Below are 14,250 nucleotides of genomic sequence, written 5' to 3'. Positions count from 1 at the left end.
TAATTAGCCTTCCCCCAATTTAGCATCTTCACTTGAGGACTACACTTATCTTTATCCATCAGTACCTTAAAGCTTACTGAATTGTGGTTACTGTTCCTGAACTGCTCCCCTACTGAAACATCGACTACCCGGCCAGGCTCATTCCCCAATACCAGGTCCAGTACGGCCCCTTTCCTAGCTGGACTATCTGCATACTGTTCCAAGAAGCTCTCCTGGATGCTCCTTACAAACTCTGCCCCATCCACGCCCCAAGCACTAAGTGAGTCCCAGTCAATATAGGGGAAATTAAAATCTCCCACCACAACAACCCTGTTACTTCTACCTTGCCAAAATCTACCAACATATCTGTTCCTCTATCTCCCACTGGCTGTTGGGCAGCCTATAGTAAACCCCCAACATTGTGACTACACCTTTCCTATTCCTGAGCTCTACCCATATTGCCTCGCTGTATGAGCCCTCCGAGGTGAACTCCCGCAGTACAGCTGTGATATCCTCCTTAACCAGTAGTGCAACTCCCCCACCCCTTTTTACATCCCCCTCTATCCCGCCTGAAACATCTGTATCCTGGAACGTTAAGCTGCCAATCCTGTCCTTCCCTTAACCAAGTCTCTGTAATAGCAACAACATCATAGTTCCAAGTACTAATCCAAGCTCTATTATCATCTGCCTTACCTGTTAAACTTCTCACATTGAAACAAATGCACTTCAGTCCACCAGGCCCCCTTTGATTAGCAACCTCACCCTGGCTGCTGTTTCTCTGAGTCTTACTGGCCCTACTCTCTAGTTCCCCTTCAGTTAATTCACTTTTGCTTTGGCATAGGGGGCTTGAGAAGGACTTTTGAACTCGGCTTTTAAGAGACCCCCTTATGGAGACTTGGGTCCATGATTCCTCCAAGGGATTGTGAACCACTATTTTAAAAAAAACCTGGCCTGACTCCTTGAAAGCTGCAGAGGAGGACGATGTGCCCATTTCTGTAATGTAGCTGGCCAGGTCGACAGTGCTGGATGCAGGACACAAACCACTCTGCATGTTTTAACGGCACTCTGGAAAATCAGTCAGGCTTCCGAGTCATCCCAACTCAGTGAAAATCTAGCCCAGTGTTTCAAGTCAGTGACCATTCACCAGAACTGGACATGTTTAGGGAGCTTTAAAGCAAGCAGAGAAAAGAGGGGTGGAGGAAATAACAAAGGGGATAGAGTGGAAGGCAGGGGTGCTGATATAATAAAAGGGATAATAGTGTCAGGCAAAGGTGGTGGGACAAAAAGGCTCACATTTATATAGTGCTTTTCCCTATCACCAGACGTCTCAGAGATCTTTACAGCCAAATATGTACTTGTTTTCCCTGTTATCTTGCATCATGAAGTAAAGAAACAAAAGGTGTGTCCAGAGGAGTTGTAAATGGGAATAGCAGAATCACCAGCTGCTGTCCAAAAAGGTGGGCTGAGATTCGGATCTGAAGTGGCTGATCTCAGGGTTGAGTCTGGAAGGCTGTAAAGTTACATTGAGTAGCTTAGGAGACTGAGGATAAGAGGCAGAATGGCAGTGGATTGACGGGCCACAGGGTTGTGGTTGCTGACTGAACAAAGGCATTCCACAAAGTGATTACTTACCTCCCACAGTCCAAAGATGTGCAGGTTAGGTGATTGGCCATGCTAAATTGCCCCTTAGTGTCCCAAAATATATAGGTTAGGATTAGCGGGGTATGTACGTGGGGTTACAGGGTAAGTCTGGGTAAAGAGTCAGTGCCGATTCGATGACTCAAATGGCCTCCTTCTGCAGTGTAGGGTTTCTATGATGATCTGCGTTTTGGTCTCCCCAGCATAGAGGAAACTGCATTGTGAGTATCAAATACATTATACTAAATGGAAAGAAGTACAAATAAATCACTGTTTTACTCTTTTGGAGCCTGGGGCGTGAGGAGAGCAAAGGTGAAAGGGAAGGTGATGGATCTCTTGCACTTGCATGGCAAGGTGCCATGGGAAGGGAAGTGGGTTTTGGGGGTGATTGACCAGGATGTCATGGAGATAATTGTCCCTTCGGATTGCTGAAAGAGGGGAGGGTAAGATGATTTGGTGGGAGGCATGGCGCTTAACATGGCAAAAATAGCAGAGGATTATCCATTGAATATCATAGAAGTGGGCCATTTGGCTGACCGAGTATGCACCAACTGTCCGAAAGAACATCTTATCCAGGCCCACTCCCTCGCCCTATACCTGTAACCCTGCGCATTTACCATGCCCAATGCACCTAACCCACACATTTTTGGACTGTGGGAGGAAACCAGAGAACCCGGAGGAAACCCATGCAGACACGGAGAATGTGCAAAGTCCACAAAGACAGTCACCCGAGGTTGGAATTGAACCCAGGTCCCTGGCACTGTGAGGTAGCAGTGCTAACCACTGTGCCACCGAGGCTGTTGGGGTGGAAGGTGAGGTCAAGGCGAATACTATCTGGGGAAAGGGGGGGTGGTGGGTAAGGGTGAGAGCAGAAATACAGAGTAAGGATCAGGCCCAGTCAATGGCCCTGTCAACCATGGTGGGGGAGAAATCTTCAGCTGAGGAGAAAGGACAACATACTGGAAGCATTGGTATGGAAGTTTCACCCCAGGTATTCTTCATTATGTATGACCCTCCTGCTGTTGTGTGGGTTTTATTTTTGTTTAATATTCCATTTAACCGTCTCCAGTTTACTCTAGTTTACTCAAAGTAAAATACCTCAGGAATATTAAAGCTCCTCATTTTCACTGGGAGGTTTCTGCAACTCCCAGTTCAGGGAATTTGTTCCCATCCAACATCCTTAATAAGAACATAAGAACATAAGAAATAGGAGCAGGAGTAGGCCATCTAGCCCCTCGAGCCTGCCCCGCCATTCAATAAGATCATGGCTGATCTGACGTGGATCAGTACCACTTACCCGCCTGATCCCCATAACCCTTAATTCCCTTACCGATCAGGAATCCATCCATCCGCGCTTTAAACATATTCAGCGAGGTAGCCTCCACCACCTCAGTGGGCAGAGAATTCCAGAGATTCACCACCCTCTGGGAGAAGAAGTTCCTCCTCAACTCTGTCTTAAACCGACCCCCCTTTATTTTGAGGCTGTGTCCTCTAGTTTTAACTTCCTTACTAAGTGGAAAGAATCTCTCCGCCTCCACCCTATCCAGCCCCCGCATTATCTTATAAGTCTCCATAAGATCCCCCCTCATCCTTCTAAACTCCAACGAGTACAAACCCAATCTCCTCAGCCTCTCCTCATAATCCAAACCCCTCATCTCCGGTATCAACCTGGTGAACCTTCTCTGCACTCCCTCCAATGCCAATATATCCTTCCTCATATAAGGGGACCAATACTGCACACAGTATTCCAGCTGCGGCCTCACCAATGCCCTGTACAGGTGCATCAAGACATCCCTGCTTTTATATTCTATCCCCTTCGCAATATAGGCCAACATCCCATTTGCCTTCTTGATCTTAATAAAATCCCAAAGTACACGATTGACAGAAATTAATCACTAAATGTATTGGAAAAGTGCAGCTCATTCAGAGTGAGGTTCTTCATTTCAGTTGCGCCTGCTGTGCTAGTCATAACTATCAACAAATGAGGCAGGAAGCTTTAAATTTCTCCACGAGTGAGATTTTTATAAAAATTCCTTTCTCAGATTTATATAGTAAGAAGTTTAACAACACCAGGTTAAAGTCCAACAGGTTTATTTGGTAGCAAAAGCCACACATGCTTTCGGAGCCTTAAGCCCCTTCTTCGGGTGAGTGGGAGTTCTGTTCACCAACAGGGCATATAAAGACTCCGAAAGCTTGTGTGGCTTTTGCTACCAAATAAACCTGTTGGACTTTAACCTGGTGTTGTTAAACTTCTTACTGTGTTTACCCCAGTCCAACGCCGGCATCTCCACATCAGATTTATATAGCCAGAGTGGACAGGACAAGTCCTTAATCCATCTCCTTGCTTGTTGCAAAAACCAAATTCAAATTGAATCCAAGTGAAGTAAAGTTTATTTATTAGTCACAAGTAAGGCTTACATTAACACTGCAATGAAGTAACTGTGAAATTTCCCAACTTGCCACACTCCAGCGCCTGTTCGGGTCAATGCACCAAATCAGACTGTGGAAGGAAACAGGAGCACTCGGAGGAAAACCAAGCAGACGGGGAGAACGTGCAAATTCCACACAGACAGTGACCCAAGGTGGGAATCGGTCCCTGGCACTGTGAGGCAGCAGTGCTAACCAGTGTGCCACTGTGCCACCCCAATTCATGGTCCCCACAAAAGAAACATACCAAATCCAAGCTGACAAGAACAGGCATTACACCAATAATGGCAACATTTAAGAAGCATTTAGTTGAGCACTTGAAATGCCATAGCATACAAGGCTACGGACCACGTGCTGGAAAATGGGATTAGAATAGATAGGTGCTTGATAGCTAGCGCAGATGTGATGGGCCAAAGGGCCTCTTTCTGTGCTGTAAAGTTTTATAACTATATATTGGATAAATCATAGTAATCCCATCTACTTTCACCCACTAAGGACTTTAAAAATACTGTTTCCCTTCCTTGCCGCTTTCAGTTTCTCCCCCAATACAAAACTTTTTTTTCACAACATAATTGAGTGGTTTGAAAACTTTACCCCTCCGAGTATTGAGGCGGCACGGTGGCACAGTGGTTAGCACTGCTGCCTCACAGCGCCAGGGACCTGGGTTCGTTTCCCGGCTTGGGTCACTGTCTGTGTGGAGTTTGCACATTCTCCCTGTGTCTGCGTGGGTTTCCTCCGGGAGCTCCGGTTTTCTCCCGCAGTCCAAAGATATGCTGGTTAGGTTGATTGGCCATGCTGAATTCTCCCTCAGTGTACCCGAACAAGTGCTGAAGTGTGGCGACTAGGGGATTTTCACAGTAACTTCATTGCAGTGTTAATGTAGGCCTACTTGTGACTAATTAATACATTTTTATTTTACTTTAGTGATTCTGTGTCAAAGATTGTTATTTATTTCCTCTCTTCTCAACATTTGCAACATGTTTTGTATAGCCAGTCGCACTTTCAGCAAGGCTGGTTTACATCCTTATCTTTGGGATCAGATGCAATTTTGATCATATCTGGGTATCCAGAGCTCCTTCCTGCCTGACGTGTACATACTATGTAAATTCGGGTCCACTTTATGCCCTTTGATATGGTGATTATTCAACGCCCAGTCAAGGTTTCTGACAGTGTTTGCACAAAACCAACTGGGTGAAGGGTCAATGTATGGCGAGGACACTCTGTGAATGTCAGCACGTCAAAACACTTCAAAACTGAGCAAACACTCAGAGTGTTTGTTATGGGGATCCCATTGAGCTGGAGACTTGAAATATCCTTGAGGCTTCCCAACCTTCAGTAACTTCAGAGGGACTTCAGTAGAAGCCCGAAACAGACATAGAAAAGGCACATTTTGCCATTTCACGTTACGCTGGCCAATCAGGAGAACCGCCATGGAACTTTCCGGTGCGGATGTTTAGGGTGAGATTTGTAAGACTAGTGCAAGGGGTGGGGCTTGTGATGTTACCAAGAAGCGCCTCGAGAGTCAGATGTCTTGTCAGACAAATGATCTTTATTCGAGCATGTGCAAGGAGAAGTTTCACTGTCAGAAATGATGGTAGGGTTTCTGACAGTGCAATGTTTAAGCAGTCACTTTGTACAGTTACAAAAAGTTCACTACTTCAGCTGCTTCATCTTTAATTAGATCTTTCCACCTGACTTGCCGTCTCTTTCCTTGATGTTGTCTTCTTTTGATTAGGTCTTTTCATGTGATTCTCTGTGTATGTCTATTTTGGGCTTTCAGCAGCTTTTAGTTTTAAGACAAGTATTCTTGAACACGTTAAGATTAATAAGGAGGAGGTAGTAGATGTTTTAGCGGGCATTAAAGTGCATAAATCCCCAGGGCCTGATGAGATGTATCCCAGGCTGCTATGGGAGGCAAGGGAGGAGATTGCAGGGGCCCTGTCGGAGATATTTAAGTCACCGCTGGCCACAGGTGAAGTGCCAGATGACTAGAAGATAGCTAATGTGGTACCTTTATTCAAGAAGGGCAGCCAGGGTAAGCCAGGTAATTACAGGCCAGTTAGTCTAACGCCAGTGGTAGGGAAATTATTGGAAAAAAATTCTGAGGGACAGGATCAATCAGCACTTGAAAAGGCAGGGGTTGATCAAGGATAGTCAGCATAGATTTGTTGGTGGGAGATACCGTCTAACTAATTCATTTGAGTTTTTTGAAAAGGTAACTAAATATATTGATGAGGGCAGTGCAGTTGATGTGGTTTACATGGACTTCAGTAAAGCCTTTGACAAGGTCCCATATGGAAGACTGGTTCAAAAGGCGAGAGCCCATGGGATCCAAGGCAAGTTGGGAAATTGGATCCAAAATTGGCTTGTTAAGAGGGGGCAAAGGGTAATGGTGGAGGGCTGCTTTTGTGATTGGAAGCCTGTGACCAGCGGTGTACAACAGGGATTGGTGCTGGGACCCCTTGTTCATTATATACGTCAATGACTTGGATATGAACGTAGAAGGTATAATTAGTAAGTTTGCAGATGACACAAAAATTGGTGGTGTTATTGGTAGTGAGGAGGGTAGTCTGAGGCTACAGACAGATATTGATTAGCTGGTAAATTGAGCAGAGCAATGGCAGATAGAATTTAATCCTGATTAGTGTGAGGTGATGCATTTTGGGAGGTCTAATAAGGGTAGGATATACACAATGAACGGTAGGTCCCTAGGGAGTATTGAGGAACAAAAGGATCTTGGGGTACAAGTCCATAGATCCCTGAAGGTGACAGCACAGGTAGATAGGGTGGTGAAGAATGCATATGGAATGCTTGCCTTCATTAGCCAGGGCATCGAATATAGGAGCAGGGGGGTCTTGGTACAACTTTATAAAGCATTGGTTAGGTCACTGATGGAATATTGTGTTTGTTCGATTGCCACACTATCGAACGGATGTGATTGCACTGGAGAGGATGCAGAGGAGATTCACCAGGATGGTGCTTGGTATGGAAAGTTTCAGCTGTGAGGAGAGACTGGATAGGCTGAGTTTGTTTTCCCTGGAGCAGAGGAGGCTGAGGGGGATCTGATAGAGGTATACAAAATTATGAGAGGCATAGATAAGGTAGATCGTAAGAATCTTTTCCCCATGGCAGAGGTATCTAACCTGGTGTTGTTAAAACTCTTAGAGGTATCTAAGACCAGAGGTTTAAGGCGAGGAGTTTAAATGGTTTAGAGAGGATCTGAGGAAATATTTTTTCACCCAGAGGGTGATGGAAATATGGAACATGCTGCCTGAGAGGGTGGTGGAGGCAAATATCCTCACATTTAAGAAATAACTGGACAAGCGCTTAAATCACCAAAGCGTTGTAGGCTATGGACCAAGTGCTGGTAAATGGAATTGGTATAGAGACGTATTTAATGGTTAGCATGGACATGGTGGGCCGAAGAGCCTGTTTCCGTTCTCTATGACTCTGACACGCCTGGCCCCTCTCATCTTGTATATTGGGTGGGGATACACAACTGTGGAGGACCCTACTCTAATCCTCTTTCTGTACTCTATGTGGTGGCACATCATTGGTGTCTCCCATAATAATCCCTTCTTAATTATCCTATATTCTCTACTCTATAAAAGGCTCATACTGGTGTTAATTCTGTCAGAACCAGGATTGCTAAGACCCTGTCGAACAAGTTTCTCATGGCACATTCAGTATTTGTTGAATACACGTGAATTAAACCCCTGAGCTGGCAACTCAGTTCAACCCTGACTTTCTAGACAGGTTGGTCAACTGTTCATTAGTAATCCACATGGATCCCTAATGAAATTTGTCTCAGATTTTCCCGTGTCTGTTTAAACACCAACGACCCATAAGTAGTGCAGACATCATTTTGGGCTGCCTTATGGCCTTTGTGAATCAATTGGTTAATGGTCAGTACGTGATTCCCTGGTTTTTTGTTAATACTTCTTTAAGTTAAACTCTTAATTTATGGACCTTATGATTCACCAAAGCCAGATCAATTGAGTTTATTGTTGAAGTTCCTTATTAAACTGTAGTAGTGTCATTTACCAAGATGTGCTTTCTCAACCCCTTTCTCTGGAGGTGGGTATCTGGTCTGCTTCTGCCGCTGACCTGGGCACTTGTTTCAACACTAGCTTCAGCAGTGGTGAGTGCAAGACAAAAAGCTTCGACAAAAAAAGGAATGCTCAAGTTCTGTACTACCAGATGATGATTTACATGTACTTGATTTAATTTATTGTACTGTATATCTGTGGCCCACTCTACACTTGGGAAGATCCCACTCAACTTATAGTGGCTGGCTGCTTGACCCATGCTCGGCCATCGCTGCCAATCGTTTTGTCATTTAATCTGTGTTTCCACCCCCCCATCACAGATTTCCCCTTTTGCTCTTTTCTACACCCCCCCCCCCCAACCAATCCTTTCACTTATTTAAAGATTATTACGTTTCTAACTTTCCCCAGTTCTGATGAAAGGTCACTGATCTGAAATGTTACTTTCTTTCTCTCTCCACAGATGCTGCCTAACCTGTTGCATATTTTTTAAATTTCAGATTTCCAGCATTATTTTGCATTTGTAGATGTATAGCTGTGTTCCTTAGTAAATCACAGAATAGAATCGTAGAATCTTTACAATGCAGAAGGAGGCCATTCAGCCCATCGAGCCTGCGTCGACCACTATCCCACCCAGGCCCTATCCACGTAACCCCACTTATTTACCCTGCTAACCCCCCCTGACACTAAGGGGCAATTTAGCATGGCTAATCAACCCTAACCCTTTGTCGTGTGGGAGGAAACCGGAGCACCTGGAGGAAACCCACGCAGACAATGTGCAAACTCCACACAGGCAGTGACCTAAGACCGGAATCGAACCTGGGTCCCTGAAGCTGTGAAGCAGCAGTGCTAACCACTATGCTGCCCTAAAATCATCCAATGGAAAGCATCTTCCTGATACCCTGGAGGTCTAGCTGGTGGGGTTAAGGGCATTGGGTGCGTGTATGATTTGCGATGTTGGAAAAAGGCATATTCATAGATCTATGATCTATGTCAATGGTGTCAGTATTTTGACTAAACAAGTACCCCAGTTAAGCATCTGAAATCCAAAACCTCAGTTTCTAATTTCTGGTTGTCAGAGGAGAGGTAAGCATGTGCATTCTCAGCAATAAAGTGTAACATTGAGTTTCAATTATCACAGCTACTTTAAGTAGACTTAAATATACACTTAAAGAAGGATTACTTACAACCAGTGTACAAATAAAATACTGCGGATGCTGGCAAACTGAAATAAAAACAGAAACTGCTGGAAAAACACAACAAGTCTGGCCACATCTGTGGAGAGAGAAACAGAGTTAACATTTCAAATCCGATATGACTCTGAAGAAGAATTTGAAACATCAGATTTGAAACATCAACTCTGTTTCTCTCTCCACAGATGCTGCCAGACCTTGAGTTCTTCCAGCATTTCTGTTTTTGCCATTTGCAACCAAACTTTGCCAGTTTAGTCAGAGGATTCAAGCCCCATCATAGTTGCGAGTTTGGTATCGAAGCTGCAGACTAATCTTAAGTCTCTGTTCCAACACTCACTTTTTGTATGTCTTTTTGTACCCCTTTCTAAGTGGCATTCCACAAGTTTCTGTGTTACTCCTTCCAGCTCCATGTTCAGTGAATGTTAATGAGCTCCTTCCCTTCTTGCTTAGCAATAACTTTTCACACACATCAGCCCAGGCCCCCGACTGCTAAAACAAAAGCAAATTACTGCGGGGTGCTGGAATCTGAAACCAAAAGAGAAAATGCTGGAAAATCTCAGTAGGCCTGGCAGCATCTATAAGGAGAGAAAAGAGCTGACGTTTTGAGTCCAGATGACCCTTTGTCAAAGCCAAAGCCTTCTCTTCATCTGTGTCACACAAGGGGAACAATGGTAGAGGAGAAGGGGGCATGTGGAACCAGTGAGAGAGCCCAAGTTCTTGTCTGGGTTTACGGCCGTCTCTCTCATTGCTGGTGTCAACCCAGCAACTACCAATTCACATTGCGTTTGGAAGATGCCTCCATTCCTGATGTGCATTAAGCCCGATTTGTTACTGCGGCTAAGTTGACCGATCTTTCCTCAACAGGCAGAAGCTGAAGGTTACTATTACTGGCTTGTGGAGAGAAATCAATATGAGTTAAACATTTGTGGACGCCAAGGCCTTGCTGTCGGTAAACAATGTGTGAGTGGCCAGGCCAAAAATTTAAAGGGACTGCGTACTTGAAACAAAACGGCACAATGATTTAATTTTAAAGGACTGGGCTGTCTGATTAATCCTTTCCTTCCAGGTTTTTGTTCCGAGCAGTACAGAGGCAGTTACAATTGCAGTTGCAGTCTTCATTGAACGATAAAGGTGAATAAGTCTGGGTTTAACTACGCAACTTTTGACTGTCAATCTAGCAGCCCGATTTACATTTTCAGACTGGATGTAACTAGTTACTTTATTGAAATGTCTGGATATCTGTATTCTTAAACTGAAGCGTGAGCACATACTGATGTGAAGGCAGCATTTATAAATAGTCACACTGAAGCTGGTAATACTAACATAAACTTGGGCATCAACCTTATTTTTCTGCCAGGTGAATATAGCTACAGTGGACTGGAACACTCCACTATATAATGCATGCTACAGTGGCAGTGAGGCATGTGTGAATCTGCTCTTACAACAAGGAGCTGAGCCCCGAGGAGAATGTGCATTAGCTTCACCCATCCATGAAGCAGTAAAGCGAGGTAAGTGATCCAAAAACACAATCTTGCGGCTCTCACTGTAAACGCGACATACATTCCAAACCACAGGACTCCAAGATATCAAACCTTAGACTGCTGATAGGTGCAGGGAAACTGTGTCAAGGCTGACTAATTTGATTTATATTCATTGAAACAAAGCTCACTGTAAAGTAGCTCTAATTCTGTAATATTAACCTTAAGGACCAGTTTAGCTATGGATAATTAACCCATGCAGCAAGTGTATATGAAAGTGATGTGTTTGTTCAGTGGAGCCTTCAGTGGCCCATGGAATTCATCACTAGCCTCCCAAAACCTAGGAACGTGGAGAGTGAGAGACCTGTCTCTCTGTTGCACAAAGAATTGGTCTTTAGCCTAATGGCCTGTGGAAGAGGGTCTCTGTCACCTGTTAAATGCAGGCTCTTGCAGCTCTTTGCTGAGGTCTTGTGGATGGTGGACAGGCTCTGAGAGGTCAGGAGGTGAGTTACTCACTGAAAGCCTGTGGCTGGTCCAGTTCAGTTTCTGGTCAATGGTAACCCACATGGTGTTAATGGTGATTCTCCCTCTCTCAGGTGTATGGATGTGGGATTGAAACAGCCGCTTCAGTCCCTGGGGCTATCAAAAAGTGCCTTCTAAATAAACACAAATCAACAGCCTCATTAGGAAACTATTAGGATAGATTGAGGGAGAAACTGAGGGCAGGATTTTCCGTGCCCCTCCCCTGTATGTTTCGCAGCAGTGGAGGCAGCCTATCATTCTCTAGCGCTGTCAATGGGCTTTCCCGTACCTGCCACTGAAAAACCTGCAGTGGGGTTCACTGTATCCCGCTGACGAGAATGGCCGGAGAATTCCAGCCTGAAAGTGTCAAGTCGGCGAAATGAAAGAATGCTATTCCACAGGTGGCTAAGGCAGATTGGATCATATCCTATGAGAATTGCCATGACTTTTCAGGCCCAATAGAATGAAAGTTGTTTTATAGAGAATAATGGGTTTTTGGGGATCACATTTTGCAACTCAGTCCATTTTTTTTTGCTAAAAGCTAATTATCTCACCAATTTTGACTCAACCGCGGTTTCTTGCAGGGAAATATTTCTAGTCTGTTCCTGCTTTCTATGACCATGTGGTATATCAGGGTTAGTTTAAAGTTTATTTATTAGTGTCACAAGTAAGCTCACATTAACACTGCAATGAAGTTAACGTGAAAGTCCCCTAGTCGCCACACTCCGGCGCCTATTCGGGTACACGGTGGGAGAATTTAGCATGGCCAATCCACCTAACCAGCATGTCTTTCAGACTGTGGAAGGAAACCAGAGCACCCGGAGGAGACACGGGCAGAAGGTGCAGACTCCGCAGTGACCCAAGCCGGGAATTGAACCCGGGTGCCTGCCGCTGTGAGGCAGCAGTGCTAACCACTGTGCCACTATGCCGCCCTAGAGTTGGACAATTGTTTTGATGCAGCTTTTTGGGATGTTTTATGTGTTCTCCTGTTGCCCCTCACTCTGCTGATCAGCAGGCAAGACTGAGATCTTGCTGCACACTAAACTGCTGCCAAGAACCCATATTGAGCAGCGTTCTATACATAATGTTAAATTTTCTGTTGTATTAAATGTTAACTGCAGGGATTGAAAAGCATCAAAGTACGTGGGGTGAATTATCCCTCGAAAACCTGGGAAAAATCAAAGCTGGGTGCAACAAATGGGAAATGACACTCTCACACAAGGAGGAGCCAGAATTTGTGATTGGAGGAACAGGAGCAGTAATCCTGACTGGTCCTGTTGCCGCGATCACCAATCACTTTGTGAGGGACTCTGTTTTGGAGGGAGGGAAGAAATGGTTCCTGCCCATGAAAACCTGGACTAAGATCCACAAATTTGGATCTCCAAATCCCTTACTTGATCACACAGAATCCAGACTCTGATCTCCGGAATCCCAATTTGGGAGAACCATAACACGGACATGCAAGAACACAGACACAAACCCCACAAAATCTAGACTTGGAACCCACAAAACACGGACATTGAGTTCCCACAGCCTGGATCTGGACATCTCATTACCTGAAACCCCCTACACTCCAAAACCTGGATTCAGAGCAGAGAAAACCCAGACCCACCTGGCCTGGAGTGCCCAAAACACAGACATGGATCGCATGGAACATGGACCTGAACCACCCAAAACAAGGGCCCAGAAACTCCAAAACCCAAACCAAAAACCACCAAATCCTGAACCTCCAAATCCTGGACTCTGAATCCCCCAAAACACAGACCCATTGTCACTATTTTGGAAAAACTTATGTTGCCAGATTATGTCTATTGTTTTCTTGTACCATGCCTCTATCATGTTCCTTGTGTGTTGTGGGTTTAAGTTTAATGGAGGGTACGTATTGAATTCTGCTTATATATGTGTCAGAATACCCTATAAGTCATTCAAATATCTGTTGTAACACATTGGGAGCCTGGGACACATTTTAAATACACTTCTTCACACTTTAATATGTATATGTTTGAAAAGATTAGAGTAGATTTCTTACCTATAGCTGTATCTTTTATTTGATGATGAAATTCATTATTTAATTCCAAGTGTTTTTTTGTTATGGGGAAAGTATCAGGATATTGAATTTGATGATCAGCCATGATCATAATGAATGGCGTAGCAGGCTCGAAGGGCTGAATGGTCTCCTCCTGCTTCTATTTTCAATGTTTCTGTGTTAACCCTAAATGTGGTGACCGGATTAAAGCTTCTGGTCTGTTCTCAGGCTGCACAAGTGCATTAAAGATACTTTAGACGGTCAGCACACCTCTGTCTGTTTCTATATTTGTATACGGATTTTCTATTGTCTATTGTAAAAAGCATGACACTGGGGTACGGTTAGTGAGCTAACCACCTCTATGAAGTGGCACATGTCTTTAATGTAACCAGAGTTACAGCACAAGATCAGAAACCCCAAGGTATATTATGAAGTTAAACTAGACAAGGTGTTTGTTATTTTGGCATTTATGTGAGGATAAGGGTTTCACTCCAGCTGTGACTCTTTTGGCACACTAGAAAGCTTTTCTTCAAACAAACTTTATTTTAGAATAAAGTTTAACTATAATAAATTAATTAGCTTAAAATTTAACATTTGAACAATACTTAAACATGGCAAAATACATTCCTTAACTGCTAACCTATCCCTATGAGTTCCAATTCAAGCAATATCCCTCTTACAGACTTAAAACTCCTCTTCAAAGTCAGTTAGCAACACACAGGCTTATGCACTTGTACTCGAGCTTTTTAAACACCTCTGAAGAGAGAGTGTTACTCGGCTTTTAATTTAAACACCTTGCAAGCATTCCAGTTTAATGAGACAAACAAGGACAGTTTCTTTATTTCCTCATAGTATATAGAATCCCTATAGTGCAGAAGGAGGCCATTTGACCCATCGCGTCTGCACTGACCTCAATCCTACCCAGGCCCTATTCTTGTAAC

General features: G+C 44.2%; 1 protein-coding gene across 3 annotated transcripts in view; it reads left to right on the top strand.

Moving 5' to 3' along the window:
* LOC144506315 (ankyrin repeat and SOCS box protein 9-like) overlaps positions 1 to 14,250 on the top strand; it is a 66,030-nt gene that overhangs the window by 22,003 nt on the left and 29,777 nt on the right. For all 3 annotated transcript variants that reach the window (XM_078232265.1, XM_078232266.1, XM_078232267.1), the window contains one exon: positions 10,641 to 10,791. In XM_078232265.1, coding sequence (XP_078088391.1) covers positions 10,641 to 10,791 — 151 coding nt within the window. The remainder of the gene's footprint in view (positions 1 to 10,640; positions 10,792 to 14,250) is intronic.

The sequence above is a fragment of the Mustelus asterias genome, chromosome 17 (genome assembly GCF_964213995.1).
Source record: "Mustelus asterias chromosome 17, sMusAst1.hap1.1, whole genome shotgun sequence".
Lineage (NCBI taxonomy): Eukaryota > Metazoa > Chordata > Chondrichthyes > Carcharhiniformes > Triakidae > Mustelus > Mustelus asterias.
Note: the sequence above shows the minus strand (reverse complement) of the source record. Positions and strands in the feature narration are given on the sequence as shown.